The 25,775-nt window shown below is 39.7% G+C and overlaps 2 protein-coding genes across 3 annotated transcripts in view; both read left to right on the top strand.

Annotated features, from left to right (window-relative positions):
* LOC139039730 (serine/threonine-protein phosphatase 2A regulatory subunit B'' subunit beta-like) overlaps nucleotides 1–2,986 on the top strand; it is a 144,504-nt gene extending 141,518 nt beyond the window's left edge. Inside the window, exon 3 of the mRNA XM_070503622.1 lies at nucleotides 2–2,986. Within this exon, the coding sequence (XP_070359723.1) occupies nucleotides 2–79 (78 nt within the window). The 3' untranslated portion in view covers nucleotides 80–2,986. The remainder of the gene's footprint in view (nucleotide 1) is intronic.
* The window catches only part of LOC139043864 (centromere-associated protein E-like), a 73,709-nt gene that overhangs the window by 30,556 nt on the left and 17,378 nt on the right, over nucleotides 1–25,775 (top strand). The window contains exons 2-7 of one of the 2 annotated variants that reach the window (XM_070503619.1): nucleotides 2,999–8,937; nucleotides 13,311–13,387; nucleotides 17,816–17,920; nucleotides 21,061–21,279; nucleotides 23,199–23,396; nucleotides 24,300–24,503. In XM_070503619.1, the coding sequence (XP_070359720.1) occupies nucleotides 13,385–13,387; nucleotides 17,816–17,920; nucleotides 21,061–21,279; nucleotides 23,199–23,396; nucleotides 24,300–24,503 (729 nt within the window). In that variant the 5' untranslated portion in view covers nucleotides 2,999–8,937; nucleotides 13,311–13,384. Of the gene's footprint in view, nucleotides 1–2,998; nucleotides 8,938–9,117; nucleotides 13,388–17,812; nucleotides 17,921–21,060; nucleotides 21,280–23,198; nucleotides 23,397–24,299; nucleotides 24,504–25,775 lie in introns of those variants that run through there. The other variant, XM_070503618.1, reaches the window with a different exon arrangement.

Below are 25,775 nucleotides of genomic sequence, written 5' to 3'. Positions count from 1 at the left end.
GGTGGCAAACCTAAAGAGATGCCAGAGAATGATGAAAAAAGCCAGTCGTTACCCCTCAAGGGAGGGAGGAGGATGCTGATATAGGAAAGAACCACAGATGGCGCTAAGGTACTGGCATCGTTCTGCTATGTTTCTTCACCTGGGGGGTGGTTACACACGGGTTTACTTTAGGATTGCTCTTTAAGTATAAAAGAGCCATACTAACAAGTAAAAATCCAATAATCAGCTATTTCATGGTCCAGAAAGCCCAGGGGTTTACCCTTTGGGAAACTGAAAGTAGTTGCAGGTAGCCGGCATTATGTGTAGAGTTGCCAGATTTAGCAAATAAAAATAAGAAATTACAGCAAATAAAAACACTGGATGCTCAGTTACATGTGAACTCTGATAAACAATGAATAATCTTTTAGATAAGCATACCCCATGTAATATCTGGTCCCATGCAATATCTGGGACATACACGTACTGAAAAATAATGCGCTGTTTATCTGAAATTCACACATTACTGAGCATCCTGTATTTTATCTGGCAACCGTAAATATGTGGCAAGCTGCACAGGCAGAAGCAGTTCTCGGTGGCCCGGTGAGGGGAGTACTCAAAGGAGGGCCAAGGAAAGGGAAGAGAAAGAAGAAGAAAAGTCTTAAATTAGCCTGACCCTAAGCTATTTGAACAATAGAGTAAGTGAATTAGCTGAGTTCAACCATTATTGCAATAGTTCAGGAGTAATGAATTCACACAATGTATCAAATAATTTCTATCAACAAAAAGCAGTATCAGCAAATGTTTAAAAGAGCCATCAGTGTTTCTCCTAAAAATTGTGTCTCTCTCACTACATCAGCCTCTCTTCTGATCACTTGGGATGAAAATATTGTGAAAGATAGCCTTGAGGATGCTCATTCTGTGACTAAGTTTTCTTAATCTGTAGACAGTGATTAGGAGTCAGGTTGCAATGTAGGTTGTTTCATCTTGTTTTTATTCTACAAATATTATCTGACCACCTATCATGTTCCAGGAACCCGTCTTAGACCCAAAGGACAGATAATGAGTGACACAAACATAGTCCCTTCCTGTGGAGCTCAGAGTCTAGGCCCTAGTGGACTATAAAATAGATAGATAGATAGATAGATAGAAAGATAGATAGATAGATAGATAGACAGACAGATAATTACATGCCCTTGGGAAAACATTATCTAGCAATAGTGGATATTTGCTCTTTGCTGCCCAGCATCCCTCTTTCTTTTGGGAAACCATCCAGACTCCATTTTATGTTAATTTGTTTGCCTGGAATTGATCCACAAGCCCGTTGCCACGATTGATGATGTTTGATTCAAAGATTGGTATACAATCCAATTAGAACTGATGAACCCTTGAGAGCCAGTAAGTAGAGGCTTCTGGAAAAGGGAAGCATTCCCCCCTGCCTTTGGTAATGGATAGGGGAGCTATCCAGATGATCAGGGCCATCAGGTACACACCCCTAGAGGACACCATTCACATACGCAAAAGATGAAGTCATGACCCAGGAAAAGCATCCTGGTGACATTGCAGAGCCGTGATTCAAGATGAACTGAAACTCCCCCCAGATTTTTCAGTTACATTAAGCCAACAAATCCACCCACTTCTTAGAGCAGGTTGAGTTTCCGTTTTCCGTCATTTGCAGCATAGAGTCCTAACTGATGCAATAAAAGTCTAAGAGGAAAGAAAAGGTTTCTTGCCTGTTCCCAACCTCCAGTTTCATGCCCCGGAGGTAATCACTGTGATGCTGCGTTCAGACATTTGGGTGCACACGTATGTATAACGCATGCCTTTCATGCAAATCGAATTGTATTGTATACATGGTTCCACCACTTGCTCATTCTAAACTTATGTTGTATTGTGGAGATCTTCATTTGTTGATACAGACTATTCGGCAATTGGATGTATCATCATCAATTTGATCTGTCTTCCACTGGTGAAAATTTATTTTCTCTTCAATTTTTTACTATGATAAACAATACCTTTATACATATATCTGTGTGCATTCATGCAATTATATCCAAAGGGAAAAAACCCTAGAAATGGAATTGGTCTTTCAAAGGGAATGTAAAAAATGTTGCCTTCCAGAATGATTATACCAATACAGTCTTCTCAAAAACACATGAGAATGTTTCTTCTCCACCATTAGTAACACTGTGTTTTGCCAAATATAAGAAATTTTGCCAATATGATAGTGAAAAGCAGTATTGTTTTCTCAATTTGCATTTGTTTGATGAGTGTATACACACACATAGACACACATGGAGAGAGATTCATATATATTTAGGCTATATATTTTATAAATTCATTAGCTATTTTTCTATAAATTCCCCATTCATATCCTCCACAGATTTTTCTCTTGGGTCATTTATCTTGTCCTTATTGATTTGTCTTTACATATCAGGAAAATAGACCCTTTTCTCATACATGTTCCTTTTTTTTTTAAGTATGCTTTTCCTTTTTTTTTGGTGAGCAAGAGTGGCCCTAAGCTAACACCTGTTACCAATTTTCCTGTATTTTTTTTCTCCCCAAAGCCCCAGTACGTAATTGTATATCCTAGTTCCAAGTCATTCTAGTTCTTCTATGTGGGATGCTACCGCAGCATGGCCTGGTGGGCAGTGTGTAGGTCCACACCCAGGATCCGAACCAGCAAACCCCAGCCTGCCAAAGATGAGCACATGAACTTAACCTCTCGGCCACAGGGCCCACACCCATACATGTTCTGAATATATTTTTCCAAGTTTGTTGTTCACCCTTCAGCATTGCTTTGTTTCTTTATCATTTTTTTAAGTATAACATTTCAAGTGTACAGAAAGCAGGAGAGAATTATATAATAGCACCTATATGTCCACCATCCAGTTTTAAAATGTTACCGTGATTTTGCAATATTTGCTTCACCTTTGTTTTTTAAAGAATAAAATGTTACAGGTACAGCTGAAGCTTCTCTTCCACTCTCACTGATGCCGTTCTTCTCCACGTCTCCCCACAGGTGACCACCACCTCGAAGGTGACGTGCATCACTTGTGGAGACCCTTTGTACACCTGAAAACCCCCTCACATGCACCAAAGGTTTAAATATTTTCCTGTGTCTTTTAGAAGAAAAAAAGACAGCAATAATGAATTGTCTGTGGACAGTTGTTCTCAAGTAAGCCTTCCCGGGATCTGCAAGCATCTTTCCAAGAGAGACCAGGTTCACATCGTTGCAACAGTGAGGCTCGCAAAGTTCCCGTGAGAAGCTGTTCACAAACTGTGCCACCTTCTGACTGATGTTGCTAATAAAGAACAGAGAAGAATCTGCCCGTCAAACTTGCCTCAAAGGAGGTCGTTGAGTTGCGATTGGATATATTATATATTATACAATAATTTATTTTGACCCTAGGAGAGGTTCATTTGAAAAAGGCCATAATACCTCTTTCTGCCCACTTTGGAGCAGATTTTAGCTGGGGTCAAAGCTCTAACGTCTGCCTCTATGAAAGGTTGCAGGCAGGGGGCCTGGGGCGTTCCTATCTGCTCGGGCACATGAAAAATGAAGACATTTCCTGAGGAGGCTGATGGAACCAATGTGCTCATGTCTGAACGTTTTTGCAGAAAGAATTAAAGGACGGTAAAAGAAACTTCTGAATACTCTCTAGTCTTTGGATATTCTGAAACTTCTACCTCATTGCTTATTTTTAAAAGAACCCAAATTGGGCTTGGCCTAAACAAGGGAGTCACCTGTGATTTTGACAACACCTTAAACAATACACTCCCATGGTTTTATACTTTTTCACAGATCTGTTTCTTTAAAAAATGTATATATATAATTTTTTAAAATTATAAAGTTTCTATAAATTGCACCAGACTGTGCATATCATTCTGCAATTCAGCATGGTTATTCACTATGACTTCAAAATTTATCCATGTGGATGCATATAGATTGAGATTATTCCTTTTAACTACCGAATAGTAGTCCCTTTTATGAATATATTTTTCTATTTTAAAATTAATAAACATTTAGATTATTCCTTTTTCCTTTAGTAAAAACAATGCTGCATTGACATATCTCCTTGTGCACGTGTCCAAGGATTTCCCTAGTGTGTCTGTCTACAAGGGAGGCTGTTGGTTTGTGAGTCCTGCACCCTCCTTACTGGCTATTGTAAAGTGTTCTTCAGCGTGGTTGTCTCCTAGAGTTCATACTTTTCCCTAGTACTAAGTGAGGATTCCTCTTACCCACATCCTTTCTGTCTCTTGTGTGTATCCTCTGTGTTTGGGAGTTGTATGATTTTGATAGTAGTATAATTTATCAAACTATTGCCTTATGGCTCCTGGCCCGTGTGTGTGTGTGTGTGTGTGTGTGTGTGTGTGTGTGTGTGGTGTAGGGTGGTGTGCGTGTGTTTTGTCATGTTTAGAGGTTTTTGGTCACGTTTAGTTTTGGCAGTAAATGGTTACTGCAGCTTAACTTGCAAATATAGTTTTCAGGTTGTTCATTTTGTTTCACAACGATGACATTAAAAGAGAATAGTACTAATAGTCCAGAAATCTGGTAATCCTGCAGCAGGATTCTATCCAGACTGTGCAACACTTTGCCTGCCAGATATTAAGGGAGGCTAACGGTGAGGTTAAATTAAATTCAGAAACCTTCAATTGGGAAACCATGCTAAACACTGTATGTAGTAGCCAGACGTCTTCGTTGAAAGGCTTCTGCTCACTGCCCAGAGCCGGGTTGTCTAATGCAGCATTGATAACTGTATCAGGTCGAGGGCGAAGATTGATCTGGAGGGTTCAGTACTGATGCTCCTTTCTCCCTATCTTCCTTGTCCTACATCTTTTGAATAATGTTCACTTTCTCCTCATTATCAGGTCAAAGTTTCAGGAAAGTCCTAGATGTAACAAAGTTCAGGCTAAAAATTTTTGAAATGTTAAGCTTATGCAAGACATTAAACTTTGTCACGCCATCCCAGCCAAAAATAAACTAAAACTCCAAACCTGTCGCATAACCAGACGTGACATCTGCAGAGCCGGCCTGTAGAAATAAGCAATAAACTACACAGTGAACAAGGAACATAGCAGGTGTGGTCAATCAGGAAGAGCTTTTTGACACAAAATGATGATATTTTTACTTCTGGAACAATCAGAGGTATGTTCTTATTTTATGTGTTCAATCTTTTTTGTAAAACATATTATTTAATAACAGTATAAGATCTAATAATGGTTTATTGCACTATCTGTGGGGGTGAGGGTAGGGCTTACTTTCTTTCACCATCTAAATGTCCCTAAAAGAATCTTTACCTCAACACGTGCATTCCTCCAAATTATGTGTGAAATTTCCTTTGAAGAGAACTCAAATACTTCAGAAAAGTTTGGATCCTACATAAGCAAAGTCATTTTGATTTTCAATTTTCATGATCTTTAGAAGGCGGTAATGTCTTTAAACCCTTTTGGCTAGAGGTGGATTTTTTAATAAGAACGTGAAGAAAACAAGTCTTGACTCAAAGCACGTGGAAAGACATCCGTAGTTTTCAAAGCCTTCTTAGACCATTAGGGTAAAGTCTTCGTAATCCTATTCTGTCCTCAGCAAACTCTAAGGCACTCATGGTTACAATTTGTGTGGCACATCTCATTTCTGTATGACATTTTGGTTACTTAATTATTGGAACTCACCATTCCATAAATCTGCGCTTGCCATTTGCCTTCTGACTCCAATTCCTGCCTCGTGCCTTCCTGCAACTCCAGCTCTCAGGTGAGATGGGTCAGCTCAGACCTGAGGAGGGAGTGACGGCTGCTTGAGATGATGGAGATGTTGGATTCAGAGCAGCTGCTTGGGAAGCAGGCAGTTGTTCTGAGCAAGAAGGCTCAGTGCTTCAAGGCCGTTACTCTCAGCCCAGGAATAAAATTCTACGGGACACAGTTTAATTGCTTCAAGATTCAATTCATAACCCTTTTTCCTGCATCCTGTCATTATTAGGCCATTATTTTTTTGTCCCTTTTATTACATTCCAACAGATCCAGGCAAATATTTGCAAATATTTTTAGAGATGAAGCTACATGTGACTCTTCACTCAAGTGCTGAGTGACTACTATCATAGGCTACAACCAGTAAGCAGTGAAGCCTAGACAAAGGTCCGGATACGAAGGGTAATAATTAGTATATTCATCTCTCTTGTTTGTAGTTCCCACAGATACTAAGTGGTTAATTTATTAGCTTAAGAAAGATACTTCACTGTATCATAATTGTCAAGGAGTGAAAATATTGCCTAAAAGCATTGGCCGAGCTGTGCCTCTGCTGTGAAATCTTTTATGTAGGAAACGTTAACGTGTCATCATATGCCGATAGGAACCAAGGCCTTTGAGGAAGGTATAAGAAATTAAAGACCAAAATCATTTAATTTGAGAATAGATGCATTAACAAGATCAAATACAAGTTACTTGTCTTTTGTTTCAGATACTACCCTGAGAAAATTTTCCTCAGCACATATTGACTATATTTTGAAGGAAAAGGAGCATAATATAACCTTTGAGTCCTGAGAAGAGCAATTGCAATCAATGGACTTAATGTCTTAAATGGCTTTTATTATCATCATTGGTGGTATATAGAAAAAGGTTAATAAAGCCTCTTTCACAGCTGGAACTTACAAATTAATCCTGTTCAGCAGCATTCTCTCTCTGTGCTCACTAATCAGCTCATGCAGCTGGTGGCTGACGGTCATCTCTTCCTAATTAGAGGAGCACGTGCTGCAGAGCCATCATTCTGAATGAGAGCCATGGTGTTTACTCTGTTTCCCTCACCCTTCCTGCTTCATTCACCGTTAAGCAACCCGTGACAATGACACAGGTTGTCACACAGAGTATGAGGAGATGGAATCACAACATTTGGAGGTAGATTGCTTGGATTTGAGTCTAGGCCTTCAACTAGCTGTGTGACCTCAGGCACGTTACCTAATCTCTCTGAGCCTCGGATTCTCCATCTGTAAACAGTCGTTCCAGTTGCTTCCTAAGTTCTGATGATTAAATGAGATAATACATGGAAAAGCACTACGCAAATATCTTTTTACATTTTTAATTGTTGAAAATTTCAAACCTATTCTAAGGTTGAGAGAAGACAGTTGTACCCTCATGTGCCCATCACCCAGCTTCAACAATCATCCATTCACGGTCAGTGATGTTCATCTATACTCCAACCAGTACTCTCTCTTGCCCCCAAAGGAATCTTATACAGCAAGTTCCAGATGTCATATCATCCCCATGCTTACATATTTTAGTGTGTATCTCTAAAAGGTAAAGTCTCTTTTTTAAAAGCCTAACTATAAAGCCATTATGCTACTTAAAAATTTTAACACATACCTAGTCAGTGGCCATTTCCCAGTTGTCTCATAAAATCTTTTTAGAATTATTTTGTTTGACTCAGGATTTAAATAAGGTCTACACATAGCATTTGACTGACCTGTCTCTTTAGTCTGATCTATAACTGCACTGTTCAACATGGCAGCTACTAGCCACATGTATCCATTTAAATTTAAACACAAATTAATTCAAATTAAATAAAATTAAAAATTCAGTTCCTCCATTGCAACAGCCACATTTCAAGTGCCAAATAGTCGCATGGATAGTGCAGATACGGAACATTTCCACGATTGCACAAAGTGTTATAGGACAGTGCTGATCTACAAGTCTCTCTTCCCTCTCTGTTTCATCCATTTTGATTGTCAAAAAAAACCCAAGTCATTTATGTCATGGAATTTCCCACATTCTGGAGTTTTCTGATTGAATCCCCATGGTGCCATTTAACATGTTCCTTGGCCCTCTGTATATAATTGATGGTTACAGCTAGAGGCTGAAAAGCTGTTTGTCTGTTTCATGAGCTCAAGTCCTACCATGTGACCTTAAGCAGGTAACTTGACCCCTCTAAACGTCCATTCCCTCACATATAAAACAGGAATAGTAACAGTACCTACACCATTGGGTTGTTATGAATGTTAAAGGAGATAATCTGAAGTGCTTGGCCTGGTGCATGGCTCATGGCATGGATTAAGTATACATTAGTTATTATTTGCATTATTATACTTGTTATTAGGCACTGACTCTCAAATCTTAGTCCATGCATTGGCTGTGTCAAAATCCTCCACAGACATAAACAAAAGCTTTCCAGAGATTCTAATTCAGCGGGCTGTAATGCAGTCTCATTATATTTGTTAAAATAAATCTATCAAATCTTTGTCTAGGATTTACTTTTATTAATTGATTTGCATTCAAGTGATTAGGATGATTACAATAATTATCCAGTGAACTCTTAGAATTTTACTAAGATTCCTCTCTTTGGGTATGCTTGGAAAATCTGTCCCTAAATCAATATTGCAAAGTATATACAAAATATTCACCACAGCACCTTTACAATTAAATATTCATTCCATTTTTATTATTATAGCTTAGCCTAGAGAATTAAGTAAACATGTGTTACTTCACTCCTACACACCGTTTAAACGCAGCTAACAGGCTTTCTGAATAAACCAGCCCGCCCCCGGCGGTATCAGGAGTTAGGTTCCGCATATGCTTTCGCCAGGCTGCAGCCGCCTGAGGGGACTCGCCCGGGGCCCCGCCCTCAGAGCTCACACCCGCCTTGCGCTCGCGCCCCAGGGGCCGCCCCCCGACACTCCAGTGCGACTCTGCGTGCACAGGCCAGAGGCTCAGAACCAGCGCCGGGCTGCCCTGCTCGGCCTCCTGGGCGCAGCGGCGTTTGCCCGTGCACGTGCCCTCGCATCGCGCGCTCCGGGGCCGGGCTCCGGGCGGTTCTCGCCGCTGCAGTTCCACCGGGACTTCCGCGCTTCGGCGGCCTGTCTGACGAGCCGCCGCGCCCAGAGAGGTTCAGGTTGGAGCGACACTTCCCAGAGGGCAGCGGTCACGCCAGATCTTTGGCTTCCATTCCGTTTTCGCGCGCTTCTCCCACTTTGCAAGGTGAGTTGAGCTCATTTGTGGATGTGTTAGCACAGGATGCGGGAATCCTGTGAAGCGAGTCAATTCGGAGCCCGACGTGAACCAGGTGGGGTGGCGGCAGAAGCGCTCACAGGGTGGAGGCCCGTAGTAAGGACGCCAGTCCTCAGGGGACTCTCGGGCATGAACGGCAGAGGACGGTGTGTGTCTGTGGGGACAGACGGGCAGCGTGTGGCGGGGTGTGTGTGAGAGACGCGAGTGAGTGGTGGGATGCGCCTCCGTGCCGTGGGTGTGGCTGCGAGGCTGTGACAGGTGCGTGGCTGTGCTGGGGTGACGGGGATTTGGTTGCATGTCCTTTACCTGTGCAGGTGTGATGGCTGTGGCTCTGTGGCGTCACTGTCTGGTGGCTCTGGGCTGCCTGGCGCTTCCTCCTCTTCTCTCCTCACAGCCACTTGGCTGCAAGAGGGAAGTAGGACATTGAGCCCTAAAGGAAGATTTCCAGCCAGGGGGCACCGAGGTTAGTTTGGGAAAGCCTGGGGAGTTCTCTACTTGGGAGCTCTGAGGGGCAGCTACTGTCTCAGAGCCTCGGGGTTCCCAGAGCTCGGACCCCAGGAACGTGCTGTAAACCTATACCCGTAGTCCAGGCTCTGTCGTCTTTTCCATCTGTTTATGTGTATGAGCAGGGCGGGTGTGGACCTGGAGAGTGTCGTGTAAGAGAGTCATTCTGTGCCCCAAGAACAGCCTGGTGCCTGGTGACTTCCTCCTCAGTCCTGCCATCCCCCAAAGAAGAACCTTGGGGAGGGGAAAGAATTGTTTTCATGCAAAAATCAACATTGAGGATAGTTGTTTCTTTCTTTCATAAATTCACTGATTTTAAATTATTGATATAAGAAAAATTTAACAAAACTTTGCAATAATATCTGATTTTTAGTTGTCTTCCCAAAAAGATTTCCAAATACTGATTGAAATACAAGAAAATAAGGAATCGTTTTATTTACCCACATGCCTTTTGTTGCTGCTTCAGGGCACTGAGAGTCTTACTGATGTTCTCACTTTATGAGACGCTTGATCACATCAGCTTCTTTGCGCAGGTTGTGATTCACAAATGTCTCTTTGTTTCTGCTGCATTTCGGCGGGAGGGAAATTTCCTCCTCCTCTTTTCTAGAAACTCTTGATGTATGAATTAAAAATGCATTCTCAAGCAAAAGATCTAATTTTGCCCATTATTTTTGTGAGCATTATCAGAGCAGGGCTGATAAGCACAATTTTACTCTAGGAAGGAGAATCGTTTCTTTTATAATACCCAATTAGGGGACATGCAATGTTCTTCAATAAAAATAGCTAACATATTTATATTTATATGGGATTACAACATATTACTAAGTTTTAATGTAGATCATATTTCTCCAACATATTCATGCTAAGTAAGTGATCTTCGTACTCTTGCCTTTACTGATGAAAAACCCAAGACACTAAAATGTCATGAACTCTAAGAGCAGTTACATTTAGAAAATCTGAGAACAGAATCTATGTCTTAAGTTTCAACTGGATACCATTCCCCGGTTATGAGTGTGTACTTTACACTGGGACCAGTATCATCCTGATTAATAATCCTGTACATGCCATCACACAGCAGAACCAAATTAATTAACCTGTTCCCTGTTAGATTTTTGTGTTTCTAGTTTTTGGCTGTCAAAAACTCTGTATTGAAGATACTCGTACATGCATTTCTTTATCTCAATATTTTCTTAAGAAATGTCTAGAACTAGAATTTGGGGTAAAATAATCAGATTTTTAGTAAATGCTTATCATATGCCAGACCATGCCATCTTAGTATTTGGGGTGATAAAAAGACTCAAATGACACTGTTGATACTCTTATGTTCCTTCTGGTAGGTAAAGTAAACCCTGAATAGGAATAGATGCATTGAAGGCCACTAGGGAGATTCAGATAATGTGACTTGGTGTTTGATAAGGCAGTGATGTCATTCTGACTGCAGCCACCACTGTCGGGTTGCGATCAAACTATGATGACCTATGAGAGCACCATGATGGTAAGGAATTTATGTTGTAAATTTTTACCTTACTTTTTCAGTTGAGATATATACATGATCATAAAATTCCCCCCCCTTTTTTTTTTTGGTGAGGTAGTTTGGCCCTGTGCTAACACCTGTGGCTAATCTTCCTCTTTTTGCTTGAGGAAGAGTGGCCCCGAGCTAACATCTGTGCCCGTCTTCCTCTGTTGTGTATGTGGGGTGCCACCACAGCATGGCATGATGAGTGGTGTAGGTCCATGCCTGGGACCCAAACCTGTGAACCCGGGCCACCAAAGCAAAATGTGCTGAACTTGACCACTACGCCACTGGGCCAGCCCCAAATTCACCTTGTAAAAGTGTACTCAAAAGAAAACTTTTTACTATATTCACAAGGTTGTACAAATCAGTACCACTATCTAATTCCAAAATATTTGATCACCTTAGTAAGAAACCCTGTCCTTGTCAGCTGTCACTTCCTATCCCTCGTCCTCCCATACTCTGGAAACCACTAACACGTCGTCTGTCTCCATGGATTTGCTGAGTCTTGAAATTCAGTCTACATGGAATCATGCAGTATGTGTCCTTTTATGTCTAGCTCCTTTCACTTAGCCTGAGGTTTTCAAAGTTCGTCCATGTGGTAGATAAGCACATCATTCTTTTACTTTATTTTGGAAAGTATACACGGCATTACATTTGCTATTTTAACCACTTTTCAGTGTACAGTTCTGTGACAGTAAGTACATTCACACTGTTGTACAACCATCAGCACCACCCACTTCCAGGACTTTTTCATCTTCGACTGAAACTCTGTCCCATTAAACACTAACTCCCCATTCCCCTCTCCTCCCAGTCCTGGCAACCACTGTTCTCCTTTCTGTGTCTATGAATTTGACTTCTCTAGGACCCTCATAGTAGAGCAATCGTGCAAAATTTATACTTTCGTGACTAGCTCATTTTACTTAGTGCAGTGTCCTCAAGGTCATCCATGAGGAGTCGGTATCAAAATAGCCTTATTTTTCTGGCTGCGTAATATTCCCTTATATCCATAAATGGCATTTTCTTCATCCATCTGTTGATGGACATTTGTATTGCTTCCACTTTTTGGCTGTGACAAATGTGAACATTTGTGTACTAGTTTTTGTGTGAATGCATATTTCCATTCTCTTCAGTATATACCTAAGGGCAGAAGTGCTGGGTCACATGGTAACTCCTACTTTACATTTTTTATTCTGATGATGATGGTTGCTGAGTGAGACTGATGGGATAAGATAATTGAGCAGCTTTCTGGAGGACGTGGCTAACAGGATGGGAACGGGTTCCATGAAGAGAACTTGCAAAAGGATGTAGCCCCGAGACCAGCAACAATACATATTAGCTATACTCAGGGACTTCAGCCATCTGTCTAGACAGTAATCCAGCAATGAGCATGCCTAGAAACCTGAGAGGAGATTGTGTCACTGGTAACTGAAGGAAACAAAAACCATTTAATAAAACAACCCAAATTTAGTACATTTCCCCAAGACCAACTAAACTCTGTTTAGAAGAATGAACTTTCCACATTTTGGAAAACAGCTTCCACTTAACACACAACAAATCTTCACATGCATAGATATTTTAACAAATGAACATTCAATCAGCAAGTTAAGATATACTCAACAAACAAAATCCCCCATCAGGGGCAAAAGATAAGCACTGTCAACATGTAAATGTAAAACTTTCTAGATTTTTTCTGTCTATTGAAGTCTGATGATTTTTCAGTCGTTTGATATTGAGATACACATATGTTCTTCAAATGGTATCATATTGTACCTATAGTTTTATAACCTGATTTTTCTACTGACAGTGTTTCCGGAATGCTTTCCATGTTCACGATATTTTTCCTGACTTCACGTTTATTACGTGGATATGTTGTAATGTGTTTAATCACAGTCAGTTTTTCTGGAATTGGAATACTGAATATTTCCTGACCAGTTCTATGTCTTTTCTAACCTCTTCAACCTCACCTGACCCCAAGGCCATGAGGTTAGGTGTGCCTGGATGGCGTGGCTCCTTTTCAGTCCTGGAAGGTGTGAATGGAGGGAGGAGGACCTGTTCAGGGCTGGGCTGAGCAGCCTAGTCTCAGGTGCAGAGCAGCTTCCCCAAAGTGGAGGTCTGTCCAGAAAACTGTCTGCTGAAGTGTTTGGGTTTCCTGGGCATTAGGGGAAGAGTTTGGGTTTATCTACAGTCCTTCTAATTTTTTCATATTGTTATGTTTGTACAGTTAGAGGTATTATGCAAAATGGAATGGAGGAGCCAAATGTTACTTCCTCTCATGGTAACCCTAAATTATGCTTGCTCTCATGGTCTCTTTTTCCTTTCCCAGCTCTGGATTCTCTTTGTTCTTTCCCAGTAGAGGAATCCCAAGGAGGACTGATCCGTTTTGGCAGGTGCACAACCATGGTATGTGTAAGTTAGTGTTTCCTTCTCATTGAAATAGTGGGACGTAAATGTTTTCATTAATTGTTCTGAAGCTTCCTACCCAAAAGAACCCCATGTTATTATGTGCTTCCCAGTTCCTCCCATTCCAGTGAACTGAACAATGGTTCCAAATAACCTAGTCCTCCTTATGTGGCCGAGTCTCTTCTAGCCAGTGTTTATGTATTCACTGACCAGATTATTCTCTCCTATATGTTCAACTTAGTAATATTAAGAGCTATAATGGAGGAATGAAGAAATTAAGTCCTGTCAAGAAATGATTTGAGCTTCCCGTGTCAGGACTGTAGTTGCATGAGAGATGGAGATCCCATTTGGCCAAGCAGGGAAAGACTCTGACATTCTCACAGACGTGAGTTTTCTAGATACACGTGATAAAGCCCAGCAATGAACGATCTCTGGAGGCTGAGATCCAATGCTCTGTGAGGTTTTTGGAATTGAATAGCAATATGATTTAAGACTTGAAAATATATGGATCATGGTCCTTGGTAAGGGATTCCTGAATGATAAATATGACTATTTTATTGCTGACTAGGATGCGATGAATTTTAATGACTTTGATATAATTCTGGATCATCCTACATTAGTATCCTCTAACTCATGAACCACAGAAGTACTAAGTCGGATTGCTAGTGGCCATAAGAGAGAGTAAAATCATGTCTTAAATTAACAGAGAGCAAGAGCAGAAAAGACCTTAGATATGTTGTCCAACTTAATGTATAAAATCATAATCATCTAAACATGATTAATTCTATTATACCATAAGTTAGAGTGCTATGCAGCCATTCAAAATATTTTTCAAAATAATGAAACTACATATGATAGAATTTAACAAAGAATTTGAGTATTTAAGATATTCTTTAGTTTCTTTTTAAATGCTGTTTTTCTATCTGTTATGACAAACTCTAAGTTTCAATTGGAGAATTTTATCCTTTTACATTTAATATAATTATTGACAGTTAGATTTAGGTCATCCATTTTACTATATGTTTTCTTTTTTTCCGTTTGGCTTTTGTTCCCCTTTCTCTTTTTTTCTTCTTTGGGGTTAATAATATTTATTTAAAATTCCATTTTAACTTGCTTTTTCTATATGTGCCTATTTTTAGTGGTCAGTGTCTGTATTTAAATATATATATATGTATATGTATATGTATTTATATATATATATAATTATTTTATTGGATCATATTGGCTTTCAACCTTGTATACATTTCAAGTGTCTATCATTATATTTCGGTTTCTCTTTAGACTGCATTGTGTTCATCACCAATAATTCAGTTTTTATCCATCACCATACATATGTGGCTTTACCATTTCATCCTCCCTCATCCCTTTTTCCTCTGGTAACCACTAATCTATTCTCATTTATGTGTTTGCTTATATTCCACATAGGAGTGAAATCATACAGTATTTCTTTCTCTGTCTGACTTATTTTGCTCAAGATCCATCCATGTTGTCTCACATGGGAGGAGTTTGTCTGTTTTTATGGGTGATTAGTATTCCATTGTATATATATACAACACCTTCTTATCCATTTGTCTCTTGATGGGCACCTAGGTTGCTTCCACATCTTGCCTATTGTGAATAATGCTGTGGTGAGCATACGGGTGCATATATCTTTTTGAATTAGTGATTTCATGTTCTTTTGATAAATACCCAGTAGCAGAATGGCTGGATCATACAGTATTTCCGTTTTTAAGTTTTTGAGAAATTTGCATACTGTTTTCCATAGTGGTCACACCGGTTTGCATTCCCACCACCAGTTTATGAGCATTCCCTTTACTCCACATCCTCTCCAACGTTTGTTATTTTTTGTCTTGGTAATTATAGCCATTTGACTGGTCTGAGGTGATATCTCATTGTCGTTTTGATTTGCATTTCCCTGATGATTAGTGATGTCGAACATCTTTTCGTGTGCCTGTTGGCCATCTGGATATCGTCTTTGAAAAATGTCTGTTCGTATCCTCTGCCCATTTTTTTATTGGATTATTCTTTTTTCTTGTTAATGAGTTGTATGAGCTCTTTATATATTTTGGAAAGTAACGCCTTGTCAGATGTATGATTTGCAAATGTTTTCTTCCCATTGGTAGGTTGTCTTTTCGTTTTGCTGATGGTTTCCTTTGCATTGCAGAAGCTCTTTAGTCTGATGTAATCCCATTTCTTTATTTTGTCTTTTGATTCCCTTGCCTGTAGAGACATGGTATTCAGAAAGATACTACTAAGACCTACATCAAATCTGTACTGCCTATATCTTCTTCTAAGAGTTTTATGGTTTCAGGTCTTACGTTCAAGTCTTTAATCAATTTAGAGTTAATTTTTGTGTATCATGTGAGACAATGGTCTACATTCATTCTTTTGCATGTGGCTGTCCAATTTTCCCAACACTATTAATTGAAGAGATTTTCCTTTCTTCATTGTGTGTTCTTGCCTTCTTTGTTGAAGATTAGCTGTCCCTTGATGTGTGGTTTTACTTCTGGGCTTTCAATTCTGTTCCATTGATCTGTATATCCGGGTTTTTTATGCCAGTACCATGCTGTTTTGACTACTACAGCTTTGTAGTATATTTTGAGTTCAGGGAGCATGATACATCCAAATATTGTTTCTTTTTTCCCCCCTCAGAATTGCTTTGGCTATTCAGTGTCATTTGTTTTTCCATATAAATTTTAAGATTCTTTTTTCTCTTTTCATGAAGAATGTCATTGGTATTCCATTCGGGTTTGCATTAAGTCTGTAGGTTGATCTGTAGATCAATCTGTAGATTGATTTAGGTAATATGGACATTTTAACTGTGTTTATTCTTCCAATGCGTGGGAATGGAATATCTTTCCATTTCTTTGTCTTCTTTGAGTTATTTCATTAATGTCATAGTTTTTGGAGTATATGGCATTCACCTCCTTGGTTAAATTTATTCCAAGTATTTTATTCTTTTTTGTTGCAGTTGTAAATGGGATTATAGTCTTGACTTCTCTTTCTGGTGGTCCATTACTAGTGTATAGGAATGCAACTGATTTTGTGTGTGTGAGGAAGACTGGCCTTGAGATAACGTATTTTGCCAATCTTCCTCTTTTATTTTCTCCCCAAAGCCCCAGTACATAGTTGTATATCCTAGTTGTAAATAGTTCTAGTTCTTCTATTTGGGATGCCACCACAGCATGGCCTGATGAGCGGTGTGTAGGTCCACGCCCAGGATCCCAACTGGCAAACTGCAGGCCCCCGTTATGGAGTGAAACGCAAATGATTTTTGAATGTTGATTTTGTACTCTGCAGCTTTACTGTATTCATTGATTATTTCTAATAGTTTTTTGTTGGATTCTTTACAGTTTTCTGTATATAGAATCATGTCAACCACAAATAGTGACAGTTTTAATTCTTCCTTTCCTTTTTGGATACCTATTATTTCTTTTTCTTGCCTTACTTGTTTGGCTAAAATTCCCAGTACTATGTTGAAGAAGAGTGGCAAGAGTGGGCACCCTTGTCTTGTTCCTGTTCTCAGAGGAATGGCTTTCACTTTTTGACCATTGTGTGTGATGTTGGCGGTGGGTTGGTCATATATGGCCTTTGTAATGTTGAGGTACTTTCCCTCTATACCCATTTTATTGAGAGTTTTTATCATAAATGGATATTGGAAAAGAAATTGAACTGAATCCTCTAAAAAGTAATGTAAACTTCAGATCAATAAGAAAGTTTATGAAATCTATAAAAATCTTTTTCATTCTCATATTTCAATAGTGAAGAAAGAATAAAGTGGAAAACAGTATCATTTGCAATCTCAATAGAAACATCAGACACTTGGGAATCATATTTATGTGGACCCTAACTAAATTTATAAAGAGATTTAATTCATTCAACAAATATTCATTGAACCATTAGTCTTCTGGGTACTGCAGTAAATAAGATAAACAAATGGGAGAAAATGTTTTGTTTTGTACTTGTAGTCAGAAATACAAAATGTAGGCAGGGTATGAATTTTCTGGTCCAAGGTGCTGGGAAGAATATATGAATGGAGCTTGGAGCACCATGGACAGTACAGACAGTCGTGCTAGCATGTTTAGTTGGCAATAATTATTCTGATGCAGAGATCTGGAAGAGTAGGAACCAGAGATAAATCTAAAACCTAATTTGCAGCTATGAAGGTTACAGGAACAGATTCTGTCTCCAAAAAATATGTGGTTCTCCCACTTTTTTCCCCAATGAGTTGAGGTTACTCACTAAAAGACTTCATGATACTATTATTCATTTTCTGACCATTTTTTACATTTTTTTGTGTTACAAGTATAATATTTGATTCCATTATTGAAATAATGTACAATGTGTAATTGAAAAAGTAAATGATTAGACATTATATATGAATGGAGTTATAGCTGAAGCCTTGTTTATTTCTTTCCATCCAAGCAGGACCAACAGAACATCAAAGAGGTATTAAAATATGAAAAAATGTTGCTATGTGATGGAAAACAGCACCTTACAAAAAGCCTGAGAGAAAAGTGCTTTAGGATAAAAGTAAGTGCCCCTGTTCAAATTACAAATAAATATTGGGGCCCTTCCAAAGGCCTGAGGAGTCACAGGCACCTCTATGGAATGAATAGATAATGCTCAGTATTCTTCTAAACTTCATAATCTAGTACAGATATGTGTGTGCATACATGCATACATACACAAACAAAACAGTGGGGTTTGGGGCCGGCCCTGGGGCCAAGTGGTTAAGTTTCTGCTCCCGCTTCGGCAGCCCAGGGTTTCCCCAGTTCAGATCCTGGGCACAGACATGGCACCGCTTGTCAGGCCACGCTGAGGCAGCATCCCACATAGCACAACCAGAGGCACTCACAACTAGAATATACAATTATGTACTGGGGAGGCTTTGGGGAGAAGAAGAAAAAAGATTGGCAACAGATGTTAGCTCAGGTGCCAATCTTTGAAAAAAAACAGTAGGGTTTATGATTTTGAGGCTTCACTGGAAAGGTGGTATTTCAGCAGATACCTGAAAGGAGTCAATGGTTGAGACATACAGGTATCTGGTGGAGAGCAGAACAGGCAGGGAGAACAGCAAGGACAGAGCTCCTGAAGCAGAAGCTGCCTAGTGGGCTCCAGCAACATCAACAAGGGGGAAAGCTAATGAGAAACAAGGTCAGAGTTAACAGGAGGAAGCAGGCTGTGGGGCTTTTAAAAGACTTTGGGTTTTACTCTGAACGAGATGTGGATCCACTGGAGAGTTTTGACCATGAGAGAGACATGGTCTGACTTACATTTTAAAGGGATAGCTCTGATTGTTGTGTTGAAAATTAAGTGATAGCAGGAAGACTATTTGAAAGACTAATTTCAGTAATCATGCGAAGATGGTGATGGCTTGGCCCAGAGAGGTAGTAGTGGAAGCAGTGAGAAGTGTGTGGATTCTGAACATGTAGTGAGGGTAAAGCCAACAGGATTTACTGTCACCCCTATTAGAACACAAGATCCCTAAAGACTTCTGTGTGTTGTTTATGGCTGCATCACTTAGCACAGTCCTGACAGAAGTCAGCCTCCAATATGTATTTATTAAAAGTACAAATGAATGACTAGACAGTGCTGCTCCAACCATAAGGTGATTCCTCCTAAGACCAAAGGCAAGAATCCCCTCTCCAACATCCCAGATTAATGAACATCTATCTAGGTTTTCCTTAAATTATTAAAAGGAGAGCTCATTATTGTCAGAAGCCCCTTACTCTATTGTTTAGCACCCTGAACTAAATATGTTAATACCCGATTGAATGTAAAGTGTTCTTCCACCTGTGCCCTGACCAGCTTGTCACCTGTCTGGTCTCTAGAAAGTTGAGCTGCTGGGCCTGGGCCTAATGGGTGTCTGCCATACACAAGGCACTAGACTGGGTGCTTTAACTCATGAGACAGAGTTTATTGTTCCATTTATAAACAAAGAAATTGAGGCCCAGGAGGAAGTTTAGTCATTGCCCAAGGTCACACAGCTGGTAAATTGGTAAAATTAGGATTTGAAACCAAGTCTAAGTTTAAAACTTGGGTATAGAAGCATTTCTACAAATATAATTTTATTTCCTTAATTTATAGTGTCTATATGTATTTTATAGGTTATATATAGATATTATCTAACATTTTACTTAATTCCCTAGAAAACTTTGTGGAAATTATTGTAGTCTTCATTTTGTAGTTGGGAGAATGGCTCAAGGATTTCCCCAGTCAGGAAGTGACAGGGCTAGAACCTGAACTCTAACTCTGATAAAAGGTGAGAAATCTCAGATTCTAGGCAGATAATAGAACGTAGGTCATGTGATTTGTTGTCACTCATTTTGATGCTGGCTCAGTGAGCTGAGGAGTCGAAAGAAACATTTCTTGGACTCTCAAGGTCTGGCAGTAGTGCTCTTTTATTCAGGAAGTAGCATGGAGTAGCATGGGGACAGGACCTATGGGCAGTGAAGAGCTGCAAACATGGGTTGAGGGTAGGGCTAAATTTATAAGGCATAAGTATGTGAGTTGCTTCTTTACAAGACAAAGGAAAAATTAGGTAAAAAAAGTATCAGTGCAGGTGGAGTCTGGTTATCAGGTGGTCTTATAACTTTGGGTAAGAATCAGATTGAATGAGGTCAGGATGTCCCATGCTTCTGTGAGGATGATATAGATTGGTATGTAGGCCAGGAAGCCTTGGGCTTTTCTCCCTGAGGCATCCTTGATCCTCATCAGTTTTATCTGCTCACTCACACCACCTATTGTCAACAGAAGCTAGCATTCAGCCTTGAGCTACAATACATACTAGATTGAATTCATGCAAATTTCTCTTCCAACTTTGTAAATGTTCATTCAAATCATGGATGTTTAGAAGACTAAAAGAAAATGTATCAAAATGATAACAATGGTTGTTTCTGGTTTTCTTTGTTATAGCTGTTTTATAGAGGATTAGAATTGGCCACCCCAAGATATATCTCTTTGGCATGAAGATTATTTTGGGCTGGTTACTTTCAAAAACTGCAGACATGAGAGAAACTCTGAAAAGTAGAAGTTACCCTTTGTAAGAGACATTTCCATTTGTAAGGGAAATCTCCATCTGTAAAGATGTCTCCCTCTCTGTACCAGGAAGAAGGGGGATGACCTTGCCTCTAGAAACTCTTATCAATGCGGCAAGGCAAGGACTTAAATCTGCATAATAACCTTACTCTTGTTTACTGTACTTGTCTGGTAACCTCCCATACTGACTCCCCCTACCCACAACATCCTCCTTTGTCTTTAGCTGAAGATGATATTTAAGGTGAGAGCTTCCGCCATTTGGGTGAGTTGCTCAGTTTTCCTGGGTCTCTCCCATGTATACATGTTATAAAGCTTTGTTTAATTTTCTCCTGTTATTCTGTCTCATGTGAATTTAATTCGCTGTCCAGCCAGAAGGACTTAGAGCGTGTAGAGGAAATATCTTCCTCCCCTACAGTTTAAACTTCTTAAATTTCCACAATGATTATAATTATATCTATAATCCAAAATCGACAATAACATTTTCTTTTTGTTTTTTATACACAAAAGTCTCAATTTATTTCTGCCCTATAGAAAGTGTTAAAGCATAGATTTTGTTACAATTCCAGAGCTAGGACTACTTATTGTTAAAGTAGAATGAATTATTAAATTGAATGAATTCTCACTGCCTTTAGGAGCTTCTGAAGAGATACACAGAGATGGATAGTCATTATGAGTGCTTAAATGGACTCTGTCTTGACTTGGAGAGGGAAATTGAAACCCAAAGAGAGCTTTCAATTAGAGTAAAAGCAAACCTCTCACCTCCACATCCACAAACCAGACAGATTCAGAAACTTCTCACTGCCAACCAGAGATGTTCCATGGAGTTCCACAGAGTCATGAAGAAACTCAAGGTACCACCTGTTTTAGTAATATCTTTGTAAATATTGCCATTAATTTCAGTTACAAACCAGTATATTTAAGTCCTGCTTTGGGAGTTGGTGTATTTGCTAATTAGTACATTTGCTACTGAATTAAAGATGGCATGGGTCTGAGAATAGCATGTGCAGGATCCTCAGTGCATCTAGGACCTGCTCATTCAACAAAACCTGAGCTCTGCCTTTGGCCTTAACAATGTGTCAGGGTGCTGGGGAGACAGAGATGAGCAACCGCTAAATCTCTCCTAGTCCAGTGGGTGAGGCAGACATTTGAACAGGTGAGAAGTGCAGTAGTGGACAATGTCCTGGAGAACAAGTTGAAGACAAGACTGGACTGGAAGCTGGGCTCAAGCAGTAAAGCTTAGAGTTCATTTTAGAGATGAGGAGGGGTCACTGGACAGTTATTTTAAGTGGTGGCAGTAATGTGATCGGGTTGCCATTGTAGAGACTTCACTACAGACAAAGAAGAAATGAGTCTGCAGGGGATGATAAGCCTGGTGGCAGAGAGAAGAGACAAGAGGCAGTTACAATTGTCCTGAAGAGATGTGATGGGTGACAGTACTATGGGGGAAGGATTCATAGGGATGGAAAGGATGAAAGAAGTTAAAGAAATATTTGGCAGTTTACAATAGTAGGTCCATGTGCTTGACAGTGGAGGGAGGGGAGGGAAGTTCAGACTGAGCCCCAGGATTTGGGCTTAGCCGGGTTTGTGGATAGTGGTGCCATTAACTGATAGAAAGAAAAAACGAAAGGGAGAAGGCAGGTGAGGCAGGAGGAGAGATCTGGTGTTTAATTTGAGATGTTTTGAGATAGAAATAACTATAATGGAACATCCAGGAAGAGAAACCAAGTAGGCTTTTAGTTGTGAATCTGAGGTTTGTCAGGAGAAAAATCAGGACCACAGATAAAGATGTGGGATCCATCAGCATTTGGTGATAGATAGTACAACAGGTGTGAATGAGGCCACCCAGAAGCATAATAGAGTGAAGATAAAAGAGAACTCTGGAAAAGATCAGTTCTCAAGAGGCAGTAGCAGAAAAGAGAGCAACACATGAGTTTGAGGTTGGAAAAGTCAGAGAGATAAGAGAGAACTGAGCAAAAGTGCCATTGGTCAAGTCAGTGGAGGAGAGTGTGTCAAAGATGAAGTGGTCAAGAGTGGCAGATGCTTCAGACAGCCAGAACATGAATGAAGAGATCCCCTCAATTGTTGACAATAGAGCTTACTGGTGACCTTTGTCAGAGCAGTTTTAGTTGAGTGGTTAGGAAAGAGGCCAGATTGTAAATTGTTAAGGAATGGTGGAAGTTGAGGAAGTAGGAAGCGGTATCTTCCCTACCTAGGTAGATTGCCCCTCAGGCTCTAATAGTCTTCAAAAGCCTAACAATCAGATATCCAGAACTTATTCATGAGGTCCATAGAACCAGGGCATTCAAATTCTTGTCCCCTTTAAGCCACACTTGACAGGTAAGTCCTGAGGCAGGGCACACTCACGTTGGCCACCCAGCTGACATAGGCAGGAGAGGATGTTGAAATGAATCTCACTGGGAAAACTGCGTGATATAATTAACCAAAAGGAGGCAATAGAAAAAGGTGGGTTTATAGGGAAAGGCATCATGTTACATTGTAAACATATTGAATCTGAGGTAACTGTAGGACATCCCTGAGGTAGCTCCAGAAGGAAGTCAGAAATAAGAAACTAGAGGTCTGGAAGTCACTCTCCGAAGACGCTGAGAGTAGAAACTTGGGAATAGAGAGAGGTTCTTCCCTTCTTCCTCACTCCTCAGAGGATAGAGACAAACAAGACAAGCCGCCCCACCTCTTAGTCTTGAGAGTTTAGAACTTCCTCTAAACGTGATAAAAGTTTCATTTCCCAATTTGTTTCATGTTTTCCTGCAAGTATGTGTTAAGCCATGTTACAAAGATAAAGGAAGAACAACATGAATCCATCAGTAAACTTGAAATGGTTTTTATTGATGAAGTGGAAAAGCAAAATGAACTGCTAAGTAAAATGCAGCATCTTCAACAAGATGATGATGTACCATCCAGAGAATTAGGGGACCTCCAGTTGAGCCAGAAAATGGATCTACATATTGAGGTATGATTTATTTAAAATGGATTTAATTAGATTTTAAGTCTTTTTATCAAATAGAAAGGTACCTCTTCATGTGCTTAGAGTCATTTTCATTTATGAAATTAAAAACAGCTTGCAGAGGGGCCAGCCTGGTGGCGTAGCAAGTGGGTTCCTGTGCTCTGCTTTGGCAGCCTGGGGTTCGCTGATTCAGATCCTAGGCGTGGACCTGGCACTGCTCGTCAGGCCATGCTGTGGCAGTGTCCCACAGAGAAGAACCAGAAGGACCTAGAACTAGGATATACAACTATGTACTACTGGGGCTTTGGGGAGAAAAAAAATAGGTTGCAGGATGACAGCTGGCCAGATGTAAAGAGTGCCAAGTCATAGACTAGCCTCCTTTCAGAACTACACAGATATAGAAAAGTAGACTTAATATCAGCAAGTAGGATTTCTTGGAAGGCCAGAATAAGTTTCCAAATGCCTTCTAAAACTTCCTAGATCTGTGACTGGGAGTCACAGACATTTGTATTGTAGCAACCCCACATGGAGTGTCCTGCTCTCACCCAGCAGTGTGAGGCCCCTGCAGTTCCCAGTATGCATGCAAGGCCTGCTGTATGCACAGAAAAGCTGCATCCAGAAGCACTTCAGACACTGTCACAGATTCATTGTTTCGAACAGGTTTTAAAAATGCCAAAAGGCAGAATTTGTAGATGTGCCTCTGTTACATAGCCTATACTGCCAAAATTTTATTATTTAAATTAGAATTATATTTCTAATATAATGAGGATAAATTAGAATTATGTTTACTTCAAAATATTAGAAGTGAAAGTTCAGTAAGGTTATTTTCCCCTTTTTATGATATTTGTCTGATATTTAGATAAAAACTTTCCTAAGATTCAGGAGATTCAATGCTTATTTTTCACACAGGAAATTCTCAAAGATTTTTCGGAATGTGACTTCCACAGCATAAAGATGGAATTTCAACAAGTACTGAGTAATAGGAAAGAAATGACCCAGTTTTTGGAAGAGTGGTTGAATACTCATTTTGATATAGAAAAGCTTAAAAATGGCATCCAGAAAGAAAATGATAGGATTTGTGAAGTCAATATCTTTTATAATAAAAAGATAATTGTAAGTAGTACTTTTTTTGTGCTCATTCTTTTTTTTTGTTTGCTTTAATTTTTCTGCCTCATTCTTAAAAAGACTTAGAGCAACTTAATTTTAAGTATATTTTCTTTCATTTATTTGTATATGCTTCTTTATTTTTTTATTTGAAAAAGAGTGACTGTAAATGTGTTCTTCCTCTAACACATTTTGCTTCCTTAAGGTAATTAAATATATCAACTTGTAAAGAAGATAATAAAATGTTGCAGTATAACAATCCATTTCCACTGGTGAAACCTCAAATCTTGCCATTTTCCTCTGTCCTTTCTCGCTTCCGTAGGACCTGAGCCTTTTCCCCCAAGTATCCTCAAACAAGGTGAGATGCTAGCCTGTTTCAGGGCTGTGGGCAGCACCTGTGGTCAAGCCAAAGACAGCTCTAGTCCACTAATTAGTGAGGCCTTGTGCTTCTCACCTCGGTGCTGTTGCTATCATACGTGCTGATCCTTCAACTGTGAGGTTCAAACATGTGGTTTGTATCATTGTTCCCAAGGTGACCAGCCCTTGTGGACAGATTCATATGAACCAAGATTGCTTGAGATCAGTTTTATTAATTTGTTTTACTTTCCACTGATGAGAAGATTCATTCGGCTTTCTGAAGTAATCTCTACCTCATACACCTGGTAAAATTGTCATTAATCAGAAAGTTGCTTGTTATATAGGCAGTTGGAGCAAAGGGAGCTAGATTAATATTATAGCTCCTAAGATTGGTTTTATATTTCATTTGTTTGGGTAGTTCTTTCCTGACACTTTAATTTCATCTGGAAACTATACTTAAATCACATTGAAATGTAGATAACATTTTTAAAAAAGGTTTTCCTGTGGATAGTGAATCCCATTTGTCGAATACCCCAAGCTAGCAAAACAGTAAATGAGCTTTTAAAATAAAAAAAAATGGTCCACAATCAATGAAGAAAAGCATAAAACCAGTGTTTGGGATAAGATAATTTCCATATAATTCAGTGTTTTTCTCATAATATTGAGGGCTCACTTGTGGTTAGAAAGTAGAGATTTCTGCTCTGTGGATCAGCATGGATATGTGGCTTCTTCCACCATCTGAGCATAGCAATTGATAACTTGGTGTGGTGTGGGGTCAGTAGTCCAGAACCAAGGAGAGTCCAGGGTGCCAGCAAGAACACAACTAATTTAGGATCCGCATCTCACAGAACTACCATAAAGCCACAAAGAAAGATACAGGTAAGGCCAAGAAGGCATTCATGATGAGAGCAAAAAGTACATCCC

Source organism: Equus asinus, unplaced genomic scaffold (assembly GCF_041296235.1).
Source record: "Equus asinus isolate D_3611 breed Donkey unplaced genomic scaffold, EquAss-T2T_v2 contig_4, whole genome shotgun sequence".
Lineage (NCBI taxonomy): Eukaryota > Metazoa > Chordata > Mammalia > Perissodactyla > Equidae > Equus > Equus asinus.
Note: the sequence above shows the minus strand (reverse complement) of the source record. Positions and strands in the feature narration are given on the sequence as shown.